At 40.0% G+C, this 21,669-nt stretch overlaps 1 protein-coding gene across 3 annotated transcripts in view; it reads left to right on the top strand.

The window, feature by feature from the left end:
- Positions 1 to 21,669, top strand: part of LOC146506986 (GDNF family receptor alpha-2-like) — a 74,369-nt gene that overhangs the window by 24,563 nt on the left and 28,137 nt on the right. For 2 of the 3 annotated variants that reach the window (XM_085181469.1, XM_085181471.1), the window contains exon 4: positions 14,682 to 15,060. In XM_085181469.1, the coding sequence (XP_085037595.1) occupies positions 14,682 to 15,060 (379 nt within the window). The remainder of the gene's footprint in view (positions 1 to 14,681; positions 15,061 to 21,669) is intronic. The other variant, XM_085181470.1, reaches the window with a different exon arrangement.

Genomic DNA, 21,669 nt, shown 5'->3' with positions numbered 1-21,669 from the left:
AGAAAAGAGAAAAACACAAAGAAAGTGAAAAAAAAAAAAAAACAGGCTCATGGCCATCACATTTCTGCCATCTTCCTAGTTGTTTAATATTCATGGTTCTGTTTTAATTAGCTTTAATATTATAATTTAGAAACCCACAATATTTATTTGTGTCTATAATAATAACCAAGTACATATAAATCTGCCTCTGTGTTCATGTTTTTTGATTCAAGCTCAAAGAGTACACAGTGTTGTCATTGAAGTCATGTAGACTCATTACTAATTGTGATGTTAACCAGAGTTGGAAGTAGAAATAACCAATCTCAGCTCACACCATGAAAACAGTGTGACTTTAATATATAAATTATTATTAGCTTGAGAATTTCCCAGTTTAAACAACTTTATTGTCACTTATGGCTAATTAATAATAATATTGTACAATTAAATATACATTGATTAGTTTTTAATTATGTCTTCAAACTAACTGATGAATTCTCATAAATTTAAAATTATTTCACTAGTGAGGAATGACTGCTGGTCTGTGGAACCCATGATGTTGCCCTGCGATCTTGAATACAGTGGTGAAGATAGACATTGTTGTTCCACCTAATCGTGATTCATGTATGTAGCTAGAGAAGATGGTACAAATTTCAATTTGTGTATGGACTTCAGATTTAGGATATGAAGGATCATACCTACATTTTTTTAATCTTGGAAGGGGGTCCAAAAATACAAAAAAAGACAACACTACCGCCATCTTAATAAAATCTTATCCTCTTCTTTTTTCCTCACTTAAAGCCTCATTTCCTGAACTGAATTCAGGGCTGTAATACTCAAAAACTCAATATTATGACATTTACTTATTTTGAGCAAATTAGACATGCAATCCTCACATCTGGTTATAAGCTCACATTATTCCAGCTAATGTTAGGCTCAGATATCCTAAAAAATCTTATAAATTGTATGATCACATTCTCACATTGTATGAGAAAGTGTCAGAGTCCAATAATGTTAGAGCGACTTCAAAGAAAGTTTTACTAATGTCGGCTAACAGAGGCTAACAGCAGCTAACAGGGGAAAGAACAGCAGCATTTACCTACAGAAAAGTTCAAGATATCCTTAACAAATCACCTCAGTGTCACTGTTAGTGGACAAAAGTGAGATTCACTGACTCACTGACTCACTGACTCGTATTGGACTACTTCCACAAAGTTTTACAGCCTTGAGAGCAAATTGGCATAGACACATATTGACAGCTGAGGTAAACTGCAGACTGACAGCCTCACTGCAGATGAACAACAACCAGAGTTATCTGTCCTACAGCAGCTACCGTAGCTAGGATTATGCACCTGAATTGAGGGGTAAAAAAACTCTCATTTGGCGGGTCTGCAAACCACTGACATCTAGCGGAGAGATTTTCCCGTAATGTACTTTTAAGAGTGATAACTTGTTGTGAGCTAATTCTTTTTTGTCAAAAACATACTAAAACATGCAAGGTTACAAAAAATGAATGAAGAAAGAAAGAAAGAAAAGTTAACAGCTTACAAGTCCAACTCCCTTCCTGAAAGAAAATACAGTACAATGCACCTAGACGTATTAAGATACAACAGGGACTCATTACTCTATCCATTTTGCTTCAGCTGTTTCCTCTACTCGCTTCAAGGTGAAATATTGGATTTGCTCTCCAAAATCTGTTTAGCCGCAAGCTTTCCTCATTATTTATCATTTCTGAGGGCAGGGTAATTGATTGTGGCACTGACAGAAAACCACAGGCAAACAGATAAGTAATTACACACTTCTTTTATGGAAATACTTCTCCCTTTGATTGCTAAACCAAACAAAAGTATTCATAATCATGTCTATAAATGTTCAACTATATAGAGACTTGGGGAATATATGATATCTGGTTAGGATTGTTCTCAGATGAGAACAGGGAAATCTACACCCTCCAAGAGGAAAGGTAGAAAATTGAAAAATAATCTCTGCTATTTTAAAAGTTTTTGTGTGGAAGGGAGATAAGGGACATAAGTGGTGCTAGAATAAAAGAAGAATTTTGCACTACTATATGCACTCACACTGAATTAAAATGAAACAGAACATATGGAGACTGTTTCTGCATTGCCCCGAGTGATACCTGGAAAACTATTTCACACAAGCTGCTCCTTTTAATGGGACTGTGTAGTCATAGCCTGATTTTGCATATCTTTGAATGCACATGCAGTTTGCTTGCATTGTACACACAGAAACAAAAAAAAAGACAAAGAGCAAATAGCAAATTTAATCCTGTGGGATCTGTCCCTTGAAATAAGGTCAGTGATTATACTTTTGCCTCTCCATATTTCTTTTTCAGCAACAGTGATGACAATGTACTCGAGTATGGTTTCATCAGAAACACAGAGATGAATTGTGCTCTTCTTGCCCTGGCTTTGCTGGCACTGTGCACCTACATCAGCAATGTTTCATCACCTTAGTGCTCAGCACAGTTGCATCTCGGGCTGAATAAAGTGTCCTTGTCAACACCAGTCTCTTTGCTGTGATGGCAGTATGGTGGCATTTACTAAATCCTCCTTTCCTCCGCTGCCATGCACCTTTCATCACAAAAGAGGGGTGGTGATTATAGGTTAGTACTAATTTGTAACGTGACAGGCTATAAGCATGCCTCATCACAAAAGTGCATATTTTGACTTTGACAGTTTTTGCTGATACTTTAAGGTGGACATAATTATTGCGATGTCACATATCATGTACTGGAGCCCCCTCGAACAAAAGATGGTTGTCAGTCACAAGGTTGGGCAGCCAAGATGAAGCTTACCCTGCATGTTGTATTCAGAAAGACAACTGAGACCATAAACTCATCATGAAATCTTTATCTTTATCACCTTTATCTTTATAACAAATTTCCCACGTGTGGGACTAATAAAGGTTATCTTATCTTACCAAGGCTCAAAAGTTGGCAGTTCGTCTTGTAATTGGAAGGTTGCCGGTTCGAGCCCCGGCTCCGACAGTCTCGGTCGTTGTGTCCTTGGACAAGACACTTCACCTGTTGCCTACTGGTGGTGGTCAGAGGGCCCGGTGGTCCGGCAACCTCGCCTCTGTCAGTGCAGCTGTGGCTACAGTGTAGCTTGCCATCACCTTTGTGTGGATGACTGAATATAGTGTAAAGCACTTTGGGGTCCTTAGGGACTAAGTAAAGTGTTATACAAATACAGGCCATTTACCATTTGAGGTTATAGATCAAGTGGGCAGAGGGGTAATTTTCCCGTAGACAACCATACAACTTGACTTATTTGCAACCAGAGCAGTCTCCCCCTGGTGGCCATTTCTTAGAATGCAGGCTTAAGTCACTTTGATGTTGGCTTTTGGCTGACAGTAAGGTTACTTTGAAAAAAAATTATAGTGGGGGAAATAAGACAGTATAGTGATCGGATTAATTAAAAATAATGCTTTTTAAATGTGCCAATGAGGAAATTAGGTTAGGAATAAAGTTCTTCCTTGACCTTATCACTGCTTTAAAGGTACATCTAGTTATATTTAATGTGACACAGCATAGCTTGGCATAGTTTAACTTTCCTTATCCAGCTGATACAAACATGCTCCCTGTCACATCCATCAAGTTCAGTGTCAGATAGATTTTGCCACATTTTGGCACAGAGACCAGGTCTGGCTCCTGCAGTCTGGTTTCTGTCACAAGGTATGATACCTCCCCCCTGCACACCTGTCCACATTAAGCTTAAGCAGTCAGGTTATTGGCAGATATTTTTCACTCCTATGACTAATGACACAGGCAATGCTGTCAGTTCAGGGCAGAGGTTATGGTTACCTCATGGCGGAGATGATATATTGAAAGGGAGCCAGGTTTGTATAGGGGAGCAGTGGAAGTGTTCCTTTGTGGAGCAGGAAATCTATGGAAAGTTTCCTTTGGGAGTGCTTTTGACAGCTTCAGTGAATGCAGTGTGACCAGCATTCATGCTAAACTTGTATTCTTAACCTGCTTAGTTGGTAGAAACTCATAGTTTTGAAAATGTATGAAAATTTGCAAAAATAAAATGATCTGAGCAAAATACTTTAAAGAGAAGTTAAAGAAGGAATATAAGTCCCCTACAGACATGCACTCTTCTGATGATTAATTTTCTATTAATCATCAAAAATTTCCTGCTTGATGTGGATGAATGTGCTTTTCTGGAAAAGGTTACACCACCTTAGCAACCCAGTATCGTGGGAAACCGCGTAATAGACACGCTGATGTACCGGGTCCATTTCATGCTTTGCATCTCCAAAACGTGAAATGGACACGCTTGCAAGTTGCATTACTGTATGCCAAATTTGCATTACCAGCAGGGGGAGATAATATATTTAAAGCCGCAAAGTCGGTAGTGAGCAAAACTCGTATTAAGTACATTCCAGTGTCAATCAATTAAGGTAGGAGGGTAATATGTATATACATGTAAATGTGTTAATAATTGCTGTTTAAACACTTTAAACACCATGATTATTTTCATGCTGAAATAAAATATCTCCCTCTGCAGATTACTGTAACTTACTGCAAATTCTGCATTTCTGAGGAAGCTGAGTAATCTTGTCCCAGTCATGTCTGATACGGGATTTAAGCTGTTTGTGGTGTGAATTAGGGGTGGGTTTTTACAATCGATTTATCGATTAAAATCGATTCTGGCTTGGATTACGTAAAATCGATTCATTAAAATCCTGAATCGATTTTTTAATATAAATTTATTTTGCAAGAAATTCCAGAATCTCACCACCAAACAGCTAAGACAGTAAATGAGAGCAGGAACACGGATTCTGCACAAAGACTTAAACACACAGCGAAACCCGCAGATCAGAATCAGTTAGATGTCGCCTTTCTCACAGTCTGGGCTGAAAGCCGACAGCTCGCTGATTCTGATCTGTTGGCGGTCCGCGCTTTGTGTTCACGCCCTTTATGCGCTGATTCTAAAGCTGTTAGTTTGATGTCTCTCCAAACAATATTGACCGAACCAGCAGCAAAAGAAGATCCAAACTACGCTTCACATAAACATCTTCATGAATTCACTCTGACTTTTACTGTTTTGCTTCGAAACCTAACCAAATTTAAACTTTTTAAAATTATGCAAAATGCAAAACGCTTAGCCCTGTCTCTAATAAAACCGCAGTAACTTCAGAGGTGATGTTCATATGTTCATTAATGGTTTTCTTTCATTTTTGATGTACTGCAGAATATTTGTATAAAATCCCAGGCCAGGAAAATCGCCTTCATGTTTTTCTGTTTTATCTTCAGCTACTTTGACACAAAGGCATCTGCTGTGATGCTCACACCTTTGATAAAATCTTGCGTGTGTCAGCTTCCTTTTTATAGCTACAAAAATATGTAAATGTACTGATCTGAATTATAATATATCTGACTGTCAAAATTTCCCAGATTCAAATCGAAGTGAATCGAATCAAATCGAAGTGAATCGAATCAAATCGAATTAAATCGAATTGTGGATCGAATCGATTCGGGACCTTGTGAATCGGACTTGAATCAATTCTAGAAATCAGTGACGATACCCAGCCCTAGTGTGAATAAGGCACGGCGGGTCCAGGGATTAGTGTTTTGAGCCATTTTATTGATCTAACATCACCTCACACCACAACCCCGCAACCCCTGAGTCCTCGTGTTTTTAACTTGGCGGACGTGATTAAGGATGCCGTGCAGGTGCGTCCGCCCTCCCTGCACGGCACCGCAGGCCACGCCCCACCACACTGTTCAACAGTTCTGGGTTGTTCTTTGTTGATGTTTTCATTTCATGATGCTCCAAATGTTTTCAGCTGGTCAAAGGTCTCGACTGCAGGCACGCAGGTTTAGCACTCAGACCCCATTGCTATGAAACCATGCTACTGCAGTAGAGACAGTATGTGGTTAAGCATGTTGCTCTACTTACCTTTGTACAAATCTGTACGTAACTTTCAGCACCCATGGTGTCCTTCCAAATGTGCCAGTAACATAGACACTGATGCACCCCATACAATCAGAGATGCTGGCCTTTGAACTGAATGTTGATAACAACCTGGATCCTTTTACTTTGTAGTCTGGAGGAAAGTGTCCATGTTTTCCAAAAAAGAATTTCACTTTTGGTTTTGTCTGGCCACCAAACTGTTTTACACATCTCCCCAGTTCATTTTAAATGAGCTTTGGCCAAAAGAAAACAGCAGTGTTTCTGGATCATGTTCACATGTGGCCTCTTCTTTGCATGAAAGAGCTTAAACTTGCCTTTGTGGATGGCACAGTGAACTGTGTTCACAGACAGTAATTTCTGGAAGTGTTTCAGAGCTCAGGAAGTGATTTCCATGACAAAATATACTTCGTTTTAATCCAGTGCTGTCCGAGGGCTCATGGACATCTAGTACTGATATCTGGCCTTCTCGTAGGGCAGATGTGTCTCCAGATTCTCTGAATCATTTGATGCTATTATGTCCTGTTAATGGTGAGATATTCAAAGTCCAGCTCAGTGAACCTTGGCTGATCTTTACTTCTGAGAAACTTTGCCTCTCTCAAACTCAATCATGCTACTGACCTGTTTCCAATTAACCTAGTTGGCTGAAAAATCTTGCTTCAGCTGTTTCATTTTTGTACAACTTACTTTTACAAGCCTTTTATTCTGCCCTCAGCTTGTGTCAAATGTGTCACTATCATCAAATTGAAAATGGCCAAGATTTTTATGGAAATACAAACATTTCTGAGTTTAAACATTTGATATATTTTCTATGTTCAATTGTGTTTAAAATATGTGTTTATGAGCTTTGTAATTCATTGCATTCTGTTTTTCTTTATGTTTTACAGTGACCCTGTGCACACTGACCCTGTGCACAGTGACCCTGTATTAAGGTTGTGTTTAGATTTATGTGTCACCTTTAGTATACCAGAAGGATGACTGAATGATGAATGCATTAACAGCTAACTGGGCATGTCTCTCCTGCCGTTGTTTTTGAAAATTCCCGCAAACCTAAGTTTCTCAAATTACAGCCCACAGTGGCCATTTTTATTCACGTTTTAACAATAAGAGAATTCACTTTCATGCATCCACAGTTCATGTCACACTGTGACAGTTCAAAGGAACTAATCAAGCGTTTGTATTAAATTTCATCTCTTTTGTCATTTGACATGTAACACTGAAAAATATGGCCGCTTTTAGGAAATGTTAACAGCCCAGTCAATAATGGTTAAACAGTTCTTTTTTAATTGTACTGCTGATAGAAGCTGTCAATTCCTCTAAAAAGACACATTTTCTAATTGAAAATCAAAATCTAACTTAAAGTTAGATGTACATTTTTGGCTTCATAAACTGGCACACCTTGCCCTAAATACTAATCACGCGAGAAGAAAGCATTTGCTATTAGACACCCAAATTTGCTTCTGTGAGAAAAAAAAAATCACAAGTATTGATATTTTTTTAACAGGAGCTGTAGTTAGTTTTTAGCTTCCAGCTGTTAACAGAAGTCTTTTTCAAGAGTGAGACAGCTGGGTGCATTCACACATTGTGGCACAAGAGCTGTAACACCATTAATTACTTCCTTGGTAATAATAAGAACTTTTTTCTCAGAAACTGCATGGATTGGGATTTAAAAGTAACTGACAATGTGAACATCACTTCAGGCAAGTGAGCTGACATGCAAACCTCCAGTTTATAAGCTACAGTATCATAATTATGGTTTGATCTGTCAGTATGTGTCACACGATTCAGTGTCAGATTTTACGCATTGCGCAGAATATGATGCAAGTGTTGTACCTCGTTCCTTCACTGTGGTCGGTGTGTCTGAATTAAGCTGTGAAGGACATTGAAGTAAGCATGAACCTCTGAATGACAGAATGTCCTCACTTTCCCAGCAATGATAGGGCTCTCAAAAGCCCTTTTGAGAGCCCTATCATTGTACCATAAGTTATGCAACATAATATATATTACAGCTAATATATAGAGTGGCTGAACAAGTCATTAGGTATGAGAGAAAGTGATTAATCAGTTTTCTATGGCAGCATCTGAGCTGAAAACAATTTCTGTGACAGAAAAAAAAAGCTTGTGATAGAAAATTAAAGGGCGTATAAAGGATGCACTTCACAGATGCTATCAGGTCAACAACAACAAAAAGACTGCAATGCAAGATGTGTAATAACAATATTGTTTAAGCACAATCATCTACATAATAAACTAGTCATTATTCATCTTACACCTGCTCTGATTTTTTTGCTCATCTGCTCTAAATCTGACTCGAGACAGATTTAGTTTAGCACATCATGAGCAAATCAGTCAATGCTTTACACTTTTCAAACTTTTAATTTGAAGTCATAAATTGCCTTACTTGTAAAACATATTAACCGCATGATCTTCAGTAGAAAGCTTGACACAAGGGTACATCGGGACTTACATGCACATAAACAGCAGTATGTGCATGTAGTGGGTTTTTTGTCCCTAGGAGGATCTTCATCATCAAATGATAGGGGAAGCTAAGTGAGTCTTACCCTGAGGAAATCTGTTGATAATCAGTTTTCTATCCAAATCCAATCCTCTTTGGGTCTGTAAGAGTTGAGTCCTAAGTAATAAGAAATGCATACTTTCCCTGTTCTAATCAAATTCTGCTGAGCACCACGGGGAATCTAGCAAATCAAAGAAAGAGGGGGGCAACAGGAAGACACTTTTTTATTTGTTTATCAACCCACAATTACCAGTAACAGACAAACCAATGCTCCAGCAAGTTCTGCTAGTTCAGAGAGGGAATCTGCTTCTGCCGATATAATTGTTTTAAGGACACTTACTGTACCTTTCAACCTGCTGATCACTATGCTGATTAAAGCTGCAACAGATAACGTTTTCTTTTCTATACCAATACCGGCTCTGTACATTGAACCAGAGTTGTGATCCATAACCTCTGTTTTCTCAGTTACAACTCCAAAGTCCTGTCCTCACATCAATAAGACACCAGGTGCAAAGGTGGGAGAGGGAATCCCCTCTCCAAAGCCCAGATGAATGGCGTATCACACACAGGATGCAAAGATATCATTGACCGTAACTGTTAATATGCTCCTTGTGAAATATATTCTGCTCTCAGTGACTCGGTGGTCAGTTAATTAACTTATTAGGAACAGAGGGTAGCAGCGAATCCTGCACTGAGAGGTTCCTGCAGGAATTAAGTTTAACATCCCTTAGTTAGACCTTGTAACTCTCTGCACTAAGCCTCTCACCTCTCGGCTCCGTGGGCCTACCATCCAATTAAATCCAGAAAGCTGTTTCTACAGCTGAGGAAAAGGGAACGGGGCAACAGTGCTGCTCAGCATGCTGTTGAAGTGTTTGACATTTTCACATTGTCCTCATACACCCTATAACAATTACTATTAGATACACAAACACTAAGTAATGGTGGGTGTGAGGTGGGGGGGTGTTAGAATGTATCTTTGCATGTGTTTGTTAGTGAAAGGTTCGTTTTGTGCACGCTTGCTGTTGTGCCTCCATGCATATATATTACTTTGTTTATATGCTTCATTATTCTGTGTGGATTTTCTAATCAGTTCACCCTCAGTCCAGCCAGAGCTTGTCTCTCTCTGGGTCAGTAATGAGAGTTGTTCCAGGCACACTTATCAGATGCCCTTTTTAATAGTCAGCGTTTTATTAACAAGTCAGAAATAAATAACAGTAAACAGAGTAGTTGGTAAGTTTTGTTATTACCTCCCTGTGTGCTGGTAATGACGAGACAAGAAGATTCTTGATACAATATTGGCCTGGCTGACCTAAATACACTTTTGTTAGACTTGAACAAATTCTGCATCAGAGCCAGTGAAGACTACAGGTGGTAGACTCAAGGGTCACTGAGCGTTTTCATACTAGGAAACGTCACTTGAAGGCAACAGAAACATCTCAAGTATTTAGAAGTGTGTTTGCCATGATTTAGAAATCCTTTGGATATCACTTTCCCACCTCCACTCACACACATTTATCCTCACATAAAGGTAGGTAATCCTGCTTCTATGTGATTATACAAGATCTCCTCTTTTTAGCAATTTCTCCATGATACCAGAGGACATTGAGCTGATCCGTAAGAATGATGACATCTACACGTTTAACTTGGCTAAAAGGGCTTAGGGAGAGGATGTTGTAGATTTGGTGCACCATCTTCCTCCATATAGAAAACCCCACTGCGACATGGAGAATAGAACTAATGACTGATGAGCCCTTTGACACAGAAATGCTTGACATGCTCCTCGGGGTCCAGACTAAAGACTTCCCTAACAAGCTCTCGCGCGCTCACCCAGTGCTGTATTAAATCCAAACTTTGGCACCTTTCCTAATTACTGAGAACATACCCAGAGCCAAGAGCTTCTTGCTAACCTGGGCTGAACTTCCTTCTGCAGCGTAGTGTCCCTTGAGTATAGGATGATATATGAAATGCAGAATTCAAATTAGGCTGACGGAGAGCAATTACTGGGGAAAGAAGATCGCTTCCTCTTTGGGGAAGAAGTATCAAAATCGTGATACTGATTACACGAATGTTTTATCCACTTCCTTGCATTTATACAAGCTCTGTCCACTCCTTGTTCTCTCTCTCGCTTTTTATTATGCCCCTTTTTTCTTTATTCCTCACTGAACCAAAGGTCTTAAGTAATTTTGTTTCTCTCCATCTGTCTTCCTGTAGATGTCTCCTATCGCACATTTTATCCCCCTGCATCCTTCTCTTTAGTCTTTTCCTTATCTTTCCTTCTTTGCCCGCGTGTGCCATACATGCAGAAAGAATGGATGGTTGTTTCCACCACATTGCCATCAGTGGAGCCTTGTTTATGATGCCCACAGTGTACAGATCCTTATTAAAAGCCCATTAACAGTCAAACAGCAAGATCGCAAAGTGACGACAGCGCTTTCAGAGTTTTTGACAGCGAACCGGAGCACGACGTCTGAGACACACGTTGTTTACGACACAAAACAGTCATTTAAAGACGATTTCAAACGTTTGCATCCCTCAGTTCAATTTAATACATGGCATTTGTCCTGCACTTGTGCGCTTAAAACATCCCCACAGACACGATCGTGCAGCCAGAAGGCAGCACAATATTTACGACTTGTTTTGTCCTTAATGACACTGATTGCATTTCTAGTATCTACAATAATAATCAGCCAGTGCAACCCATCCACTTGTCTGTCATTCAGTTGGCGTCCTCACTCACTCATTAATGTATGGTATGACAACTAACAAGGTAAGTTAATAGATAGGTGCTGATTATTGTGACGGTGAGAGCTGTTGATTGCACTGCTGATGGGCTGGGTTAATTATTCTGAGCAAATGTCGCGCATCTCTGCTGAATTAGGACGACTTAATTGAAAGCTCTCCAGCCTGTCTCTGTAAGTGGCTGTCCAATCTGTTATTCTCTGTCCTCCCATTTCATCTTTCTATCTGTCATGATCAGCTCCTGTAATCAACTGCTCAAGCCTTCTCTTCCCTCTTAAAGCTTTTTCCATTTTTGTACGTCTCGTATCATTAGCTTATCAACATCTTTCGCCTCACATTATAGCAGAATGTGTTTGCTGAAAACTTCCATTGTAATGCACTTGGAAAATCAATTATGACTCTGTAGAACAACGCCGAAACATTTCCCCTCCCATCTTCAACTCGATGCTTCCTTCCTCTTCTCCTCCCGCTCTTGCTATCATCCTGTTTGTGTGTAAGCACGTCAGAGCCATCAAGTGGGCTTCGTATCTTATGTTCGCCCCAGGACATCTTTTTGGGTTGTGCACTAAATTCAATCTCAGTTCCCCAATCAAAGGTAGTAAAAAAAAAACAGCAACAAAAAAAAAACCTTCCATTGCTACAGCCTCCAAAGCGGCTTCGGCCCTGCTTGGTCAGATAAATCTTAGTAGCTCATCCTTCTCCTATTTTCTTTTCATCCCGGTCCCCCTCAGTGGCCTACATTAAAGCCTGGAGATGGCCAGGAGAGATTTAGCAGTTGTAAACTCCCAGTGTAATGTAGCCTGAACCACTAGAAAGCCACCCCGCTAACCTCTCCCCCACCCCCGCCCCTCAGGCCCTCTTCAGCCAAGCTTGGCTCAGCTCTTGTTTCATGTCTCAGTATATTCACAGATCAACTAAGTCACATAAGTAAACGATCTGAGCGCAACTCCGTCTGCCTTTCAGCCACTTAGACTAACAAATAGTGAGGGTGCTATGCTGTCTGACATCTGCTGAGGAGTGTTTATCCTCTTCCCTTTAGAGAGTGCAAAGATAAATAAGATGATTCAGGTATATTTTAATATCGGTTTGTCGGGTTAATGCTTTCAATATTTGAACAGAGAAGAAAAGCTTTCCCCCCGGTCTGTGACAAATACTGGAAAAGACAGCACTGCTCTGAACACCTACATCTCTTGAACTCAGGACATTTCTCTTAACACCCGGACTGTTTATCAGAGCGCCTGCTACATTAACCTTGATTCATCTAAATGAAAGCCCTGGTTAGCTGAAAGCTAGATTAAACGTGCTTTATTCTTTCTGTGATGAACCCCTGATATTCTACTTCTGTTATTCTTCAGTGGCTGTGAGTTTTGGTTTATCTGATGTGATCTGAAACGACAAAATCATTAATTTGGTGGGCCTGCTTATTTTTCCCCTGTGTCGCGATGTGATTCTATGTATCCCCATTTCTAGGATTGATAATGTGCGATGCACCACTTGGAAACAACACAAGTTCTGTAGCACACACCTCTAAAATAAATGGTCTTCTTCCTGCTCCGGGCTGTCTGATAGACACAGAGTGAGATTGGTTCTGCTGAATAAGAGATGAATCTCTCTGAGTGTCACCAAGCCGCCACGACCTCTGAAATATCATTATCTACAGGGTAGGCAGGTTAACTTCTCTAATATACCCTGAATACAAGAGAGGGGTGCCACAAGTGAACATGAACCTGCTTTATTACTGTTATATCTCAGAAAAGCATGTTTTGTTTTGTTTTTACTGCAGCTGTGGTATATCTGAGGACATCCTCCTAACATAACTAATGATGTAATCTTTTTTCCACGTGTGTGCTGACCAGTGATTGCACTGTCTTAGTTTGTGATGACACTAGAAATAAATGAGGGGACTCGATCTTAGATTAGTGGATTAAGCGTGAAGGGTTTACAGCAGTCATTTCAAGTGCTTGACCTTACCATGTCTTGAGCAGAAGCTACAGTATTTACTGCTATTTCCCACTTGCCAGCATTCACATAAATAAAAGCTCTTGTCAATATTTTCCCAGGGACGCCAGCTTGCTTTACATTTCTCCATTAAACTAATGAGTATGATAGAAGAGTCCTTGTTTGCTACATTTGTTAAATAACTTAAAATTGTAACTATTATTAGTGTTAAATTGAGGTAAATATTGTGATGTGCTAATATGATGGTAATCGTGCCATGCTGTTATCTAGAAACAGATCATTTATCCATCCATTTGGAATCATATATTAATTTATTCATATTTCACTCAAGGTCTGAAACAGACTAAATCAATAATTCAGTTGGAGTGAATGGAGCTGGCTGCTAGCATCCCTCTGGTGGCTTACTGTTGGTAGGAGAAACAGAGGAACATATCAGAGATTCAAGGATTATTGTTTTGTTTGTTCATGGTACTTTGCAGTCAAGCCAAATCTAAACGATATCAGATTAATGATGTTGAGTCAGAGGCTCAGTGGAAAGATTTTTATTCCTCTCAGTTCTCGCACAGATGCTTGGTCAAGACAGGTAGCATACTGGGTAATGCTTTACGGCAACTGTGTCAGAGTACAAGTAAAATCTGAAAATGGGGACGTTTAATAAAGCATTTCTTTAAAACGCAAAGATGATGGGAAGCCCGAGAAGCCTCGAGAAAAATAAGTCCATCATCATCAGTGGGTTTCAGCTTTTCCACATCCAGTCACTCTGCTGTTATTATAGCGAAATGCTACGGCCATAAAGCAGAGAAACACGTCAGCGTGGCTCCTTGGCTTAATCATCCTCACTGTGTGGTGTTACGGACAATCGGTAATGTCTTTGTCAGTAAGAGAGCAGTAAAACTGATGAGGATTGAGAAGAAATTAACAGTCACACTCACAACGGGATCCGTTCTTGAAGACTTCCAGCTCAAACCTTTCTTGACCCTGTTACAGAAACTCCAACAATTATGCCCCTCCCACCCTTCAGAAATTTTAACAAATCCCATTGGATACAAAGCCGTCCAGTGGGATTGGACGCTTTGGCAGCCCAGTTATGCTTGACACCCTCACTTAAGATCAGTTTTTCAGCTGGCACGGTTGAAATCTTTCAAATTCTCCACTGCTGTCCTTACTGTTTGCCATTTAACGTGTCATTGTGGGAGAGTGTGTGTTTACTAAAATATTATAATCTAAAGATAAGATGTATGTTTTTTGTTCATTTAGTTTGTAATGCATTTCACAAATGCATTTTTATTAATGTTGTGAGGATACCTTTGTGTAAATGTGGAGCTATAAAAAGGTGATGATTCTTTCAGTAAAATCATGTTTTACTAATAAAAATATTTTTTATAAATTTGCAGTGACATGACGTGAAGGCTTTTACTTCTTTTTAATTGAAATGTTTTCTACCCAAAGACAGGATATGTGACACTGAACATCTTTTAACCATCGAAGTGTAAACGTTTTTTCTCTTTGGACTTAATAAACTGACAGAGTTCTCTTTCTTGTATTTTTATGAACAGCAGCCGTCACAGTGACCCAGAAAGGTTTCCACTGTCCTGATACAGAGAGGGACTGCAACCCCTGCCTTGATGCAGCCAAAGCATGCAACTTAAATGGGAGCTGCAAGAGGCAACGTGCTTCTTACATCAACATATGCAGCAAAGCAGACTTCAAACCTGGAGAAACTTGCAGCAGGAAGCGCTGCCATAAGGCCCTGAGGACTTTCATAGACCGAGTGCCCAGTGAGTTCACCCACCGGCTGCTCTTCTGCCCCTGCCAGACTACAGGCTGCGCTGAGCGACGTAGGCAAACAATTGTGCCCGACTGCTCCTATAAAGATAAGGACAAACCCAACTGTCTGGAGCTACGGAAGGTCTGTCACCAGGACCCTCTGTGCAGGTGATGGAAACAGACAGGGTTGGGGTGGCGGGTTTGGGTATATATAATGGCCAGAAGAACATTTTTCTGTGCGGTATGTGGCTAGTGTTAGAAGTGCTGTGAAAAAGTATTTGCCCCTTCCTGATCTTTTTTTCTTTTGTCACACTTAGATGTTTCAGATTATTAAACAAATTTTAATATTAGTCAAAGATAACCAGAGGAAATACAACATTTTGTTTTTAAATAAGGATTTTATTCATTAAAAAAAGCTTTCCAATCCTTCTGAGTCCTGTGTAAAAAAGTAATTACCTGTCTGAATCAAGAAATCATTTAAATAGAGCCTGTCTGACAAAGTGAAGCAGGCTAAAAGATCTCAGAAAGGAACACATCATTCCACGTTCTAAAGAAAGTGAGTCATTGACATCTATCAGTCTTGAAAGGGTTACAAAGTAATTTCTAAGCCTTTGGGACTGCAGTGAGAGTCATTATTCACAAATGGAGAAAACGGTGAAGCTTCCCAGCAGTGGACGGCCTTCCAAAATTTCTCCAAGACGACGATCGAAGATCAGTGACTCATCCAGGGAGTCACAAAAGAAACCAGGCCAACAAAACTGCATTTCGTATTTACTCAGTTTATCAAATATTAAGGTTTGTTTAATGATCTGAAACAATACGAAATCAAGTAGCTCTGTATATGGATGAGGATACATGTGTATGTGTTAGCAAACCAGCTTTGGTTATTTGACTGAAAGATCTGGTTCATCTGGTTCATAATAATCGTGAATTAATGGACAAGTAAAAATGAATGCATTATTTTCGACGGCTTTTTCTGTCTTCCAATGCCATATCTTAAAGGGGGTTTTTTTTGTTCTGCCCTACGTTTGCCAGTAACAGTAATTAGACTTTAAGGGAAGCTGTGGCTATTAGATGCAGGATGAAGATGTGAGGCAAAGTTGGAGGAACAGTGCTCAATTAAGCTGAACAAAACATTAGTGAATCACTCTGGCTGTGTGGGGCATCTATTGGATTCAGAGGCCAGATCCAATTCACTTCCACCCAGCCGTAGCATGTTTCTTTGTGTTAGTGCCACTGAAAGCAGGTGAAGCACAACAGTTGTTGCCAAATCAGCTGTCAAGCTCTTTTTGTTCTTTTTTTTAACCTCCGTACCGTGTGCTACATCTGGCCATCAACAAGCTTTATGCCCAGCAAGTTGTAGAAATACTCTGAATTCATTTGTCTAACAGAATAAAAAATTCCAGTAATTTTAAGCATTTAAAAACTCATTTATGAGCCTAATGGGGTTCAACCAATCATTAGACCCTTGAAAGCTCACTGCTAAAAATAATACTCGTGATATGAAAATTAACAGAAGGGAAAACTTTTGGCTACTTTTTCATTTCCCAGTGTGACAAGTGATTAGGCAGCTGATAGAAGTCACTGGCAGTCAGCGATGGGTCCTGAAAGTGCACCAAGTCTCCTTCCAATTATATTACAAGTGAAAGTCGAAAATAACTGGTTTGTTATCTACTCACGATCCCTTTGAAAAAGTATTTTTTTAAAAATAATTATTGCTTTAATCTTTCAGTTTTTGTGTCCGAAACAAATACCACAACATTGAAAAAAATCACTTAAAGCATCTTTAAAAACCTCATCCGCTAATAAAAATATAAGCGGATAAAATATAAAAAAAATAAAAATAAAAACGTCGTAGGTGTGAAAGTCAAAGTGACACACTGTTTTTCTCACTTTTGGGAAATCTCGACACATGCGCTTATATTCTTAAAAACAAGAATGATACCATTGCAAACACTGAAATTAGTCGAGCTAATGACGCACAGCATTTTTGGAGAGCAGCATTTCTCCGAACGTTCGCTTCCAACCTTGTTCCTCAGAGGTGAGCAGCCTTCGAGGCGAGTGTTAATGGCAAAAACATAATTTCTCTCCACCAACACTAAATCCAATCGCACTGTTAAAGTAGTGAAAGTCTATCACCTCTCCTCCAATTTATGATTGTCTCGATAATTACCTGCTTGCCTGCTTTGTGTAATCTGTTTTCAGGCTGAGTTGCTTTCTTTGACCTTTAGACCCTGAGGTGTCTGTGCTGTGTGCCTCCTTATTGAGAAAGATGAAATAGAACGTTAAAGCTCATTATCTGTTGCTGCGTAATGCCCCGCCGAGGTCAACAGCTCGATGAGCGCGTACGCACTCACACAGCGTGGACGCACCTGTGTATCGACAGAGCAATTCAGGAGCTGCACATGCACGCGCAGATCCTCGCGTACAACCAATTTGAGCTTGAACGTAATTCTGATAATCCACTGTTTGTGCATTCCCCTGCAGTGAATAACTCCTGCCATGCAAGAGAATGTCACTACGATTCAATTACAGCAGGCTGACACTGTTCTCAAATTGGTACTCTTTTTTTTCCTGCTGTGGGATGTCTGTTATCATGCCGTCCTGCGACATATTCCTCTGTCTGTTGCATGATGTCACACGTTACAGGATCGCTATATGTCCTTAAAGACTGTGGAAACATTTAGCTTTTTATTTGATCTGATAATTCACTAGAATATTAAGACATCACCCTCTTAATTAACACTTGTTCAGTCGCTCTCTAATTTACTATTATCGAGTATGCTGTATAAGCAGAATGATAAAACTACTTTGTCATGCTAATGAAGACGAAGTCCCCAGTTTGCAGTATGTTTTGCAAAATCCTGGTGATAATCACAAATGAACAGTCTTCGAAGGAGCCCTCTTTTTAAACACAGAACGCAGCAGTGCCTCGGCAGAGGAAACTTTCATTGGCTCCCTTCTTCCCTCTCAGAGATTTGTTGATAAAACCAGCGGAAGATCACTCAAAGACAGGCCTGTGTTCCCCGGGGATGCCTGTCTGACGCCAAACAGGGGATGTGCAGCAAGCCCAAACCTATTTCGTTTTAACACAAGGGACAGTTTGAGTGAGGGAGGAGGGAGAGATAATGAGACGGAGAGAGGAGGAGGAGGAAGAGGAGGGTCTCAGAATCGATTTGGGCCGCACAACTATACTGCAGCAGGTTGGAGGTCAGTGGTTTGGTCACACGGCTGTGGATCTCTGCAGCAGACTCCACAGGCCATTTGAAATTCAAGCATAGCTCCCTGAAATATACTCTGCTAAAGAAGGGTCACAGCTCAAAACACACCCTCATCTATTTTATTATTTATTCTAAACTCTTAAAGACTGCAATTTCCTACTTTACACTAATAAAAGGCCCTCGGCTACTTTATTTTTGGAGTTTTACCTTGAGCGTGTTGGATGCCAAATTGGTGACGGTTTTACCTTTGGGGAGTATTCAGATCGCTGCAGGTAGAGCCTAGAGCTCAATCAAACAAAGACTAAATATTTGAAAAGATTTCAAATAGCTAATCTTGGCTTGGGCTTAGATGGCATATTGCTCTGGAAGATTTCCTTCTCTTCCTCATCTCTGAGGAGGCAATTGTTGACATACCCTGGGGCTGTAGATGGACAGAGAACAAGCATTAAATGGAGCAGCTCTCATTTCTTAGCTTGTTGTACTTCCACCACAGTTATTACATTATTACCTTCCATAATCCTGCGCAGGGAGACAAAAACAGATTTTTTCCCTATTTCCCTTGCTTCCTCTCCTCTCTACTTCTCCACCTTGTGGTATTGCAATCCTTCCTGTGGATCCAACAGCTATTCATTTGGGACTGCCGAGTCCTCAGAGTGACAATAGGCTATATTTGGATGCACTGTTTTGGGGTACTGTAGTGTGTGTGTGTAAGTGTGTGTGAGAGAAATTCCCTGTCCATTTCCATGTCACCTTATGCAACACAGGCTCAATGAAGCCCATCCCAAAGAGCACTGAGCTGTGCATGTGTACTGTATTGATTGTCTGGGCGATCAATGCAACACTTTTATCTTTGATTTATTTCCCCTGGTCTTCAGGCTCACTGGGTGCTCTTTGATTGAGTTCTTTGGCCACTGGGTTTCAAAGTGGGCAGCAGAGAGAGACAATCGATCCCTGTACAGGTAACCTGACCCAGTTTGAGAGAAATAGTGTTATCAGTCTACTTTTGCTTACAGAAAAAAACAGGGTATTGCATCCCCCCCCCCCCACACACACACACACACACATACACACACATACACACAGAGCCCTAAATCAACAGTCTTCTCTGTTGCATCCAACAATTCAAGCCTCCACTGCGGGAGAACAGCGTAGGGGGAATGACTGCCCCACATGGCATTAACCTGAAGTTTCTGAGATGAAGCTGAAAGAAATCGCAATGCTGTTGCCCTTTTATCTGCAGTTTCTCTCACACATTCACTCACATACACCTTTGTTCTCTTGCACTTGTGAGGAACCTCACCATGATCCCTGGTCTCTAATCCTTAGCTTTCCAGTCACACGTAGGTCAGTTCTGCAGTTTTAATAAGCATCCAACACGTATATGCGTGGAAGCTGTTTTCTCTGAAAATGTAATACAACAGCTACAGGAACAGCAGCCACAGAGATATAATAACTATTTCTCAGGAAGATGACTACTACAGTGTGTATGGGAATATGTATGTATGTATTAATCTGTTAAATGGTCCATTATGTTCACATTTATTTGGTAACTTAGCCTTCTCCTCCAGATGCTTTGAAGCTAAAACAATTAGCTGAAAAACATAAAATCCCTCTGAGGTAAGTGGAGCAGGGTCTGGTGATAATTCTCTGTGGCTTCATCACTACTCCCTACCTATTTACTCCAGCAGTTCTATGTAGTTAAAGCAGTAGCTTTCTAGAACACCAACCGGCATGATGTAGCTTTAATATTATTCTACTTTCTGGTCCACTTGGTGTCTACTTGTTAGACATTCAAACATGGTGGAGGTATTGTGATGGTCTGAGGCTGTTATGTCACTTCAGGACCTGGACGACTATAACTGAAGGAATCATGACTTTGGCTCACGACAGAGATTGAAATGCAGTTTCAGATCTCTGTTTGTGGTATTCTTTGAGAGACCTCTGAGTCTCTCAAAGAAAACAAAATGAAGGCTTTTGAGTGGCCTAGTCCAGCGGTGCCCAACACACGAGCCACAGTGGTCCATGAGTCGATTGGTACCAAGAGTTGAGGCTCGGGTGTGAAATTTATGGTTTTCAGGTTTGTTTTTTTTTAATCTAAACTCGTTTTCCCTGGGTGTTTTCCTGTGTTGTAGTTGTGTGTCTTATTTTGGAAGAAATATTTACACGTAACCATAGCGACCAGAGAGCATTAAGGGGCAGAGAGGAGGATGTTACTCTCAATGTTGTTGGCGCATTTCAGGAGGACGCTGCTAATAAAGTTACACAATTACACAGTGAATTAGAATTTATTATTATATTTACAAAACACCACAGTTTGTGTCTTCGTCGTGTCATTTTATTTTGTTGTATTTATCCGCGACACCTTAAAGGCCGGTCCATGAAAATATTGTCTGACTTTAAACTGGTCTGTGGTGCAAAAAAGGTTGAGGACCACTGGCCTAGTCAAAGTCTGGAGTGGAAGCCAACTCCAGTGTAGCTGAATTAAAATAATTCCCCAAAGAAGAGCAATGTGAAAATTTCACAGCGATGTGAAAGACTCACACTGGTATCTCAAACACTTGAGTGCAGTTCTTGCTCCCAAGGGTGGCACAACCTTTTATTGGGTTTTTGATTTGAATAGATTTTAATAGCCATGAATAGATTTATTCCTTTAATAAATGAAATCGTTGTTTAAAAACTGCATTTTTTATTTACTTGGATTATCCTTGCCTAATATTAAAATGAGTTTTGTGATCTTAAATATATGCTAAACAATAAGAAATCAAGAAAGCAAATACTTTTTTCACAGCACTGTACCTTGTAGTGTAGGGGTAATAATAAGTTTGTGCAAAACAACAGAGGGTATGCAGATAAAATTGACATTTCTTTGACTGTGCTGGACTGTGGCCTACTTGCCACTATAGAAAGTTTCATACTTAAGTGTATACAGGATTGATTAGCTGTGCAACAACACTCAAACTAAAATGGAAGAAAAAATACTTAATGAATGAAGCAAGGCAGCTAAAACACCTTCTATGTAAGTTTGTATTCTGTATCATTGTATCCAGTGTTAATATCTAATTATGACTTATATTGCAGATTTAAATCTAAATCCATTCTTACAGGTAAAACTAAGGTTAATCTCTTTAACACTACTGAAGAAGAAAGGACTGACTGAGCTGTCCTCGCTTTCAACATCTGAGGACAGCGTATAAAAGCATACACGTAGACAGAAGATCTTCCTTACTTATCTTCAAAAGTCTGGGCTCAAGGCAATACCTGGACTCTGTCTTTTTTCTGGTAACATTACAAGCCATCGAAGTGAATGTCTTTTCTGATAGTGTTAAGCTGGCTTTGCAAGCAAAGCGTGTGTCAATTGGCGACCTTTTCCTTGTGCATAGTACAGTTTGTGGCTTTAATCAGGCATCGGCTTCAGCGGATACGTGCTTAGCTTGCTGGATACACATGAGAGCACCACAAGGAGTGAAAGAGAAGTAAAAGAGAGTATAAGAGAGTAAGAGAGGGAGCGAGATGGGGGACTCAGTGGAACAAAAAGAGTTGTGCATTTCATTCCAAT

Source organism: Neolamprologus multifasciatus, chromosome 12, assembly GCF_963576455.1.
Source record: "Neolamprologus multifasciatus chromosome 12, fNeoMul1.2, whole genome shotgun sequence".
NCBI lineage: Eukaryota > Metazoa > Chordata > Actinopteri > Cichliformes > Cichlidae > Neolamprologus > Neolamprologus multifasciatus.
The sequence above is the reverse complement of the archived record's forward strand: the minus strand, read 5'-3'. Positions and strand labels throughout refer to the sequence as shown.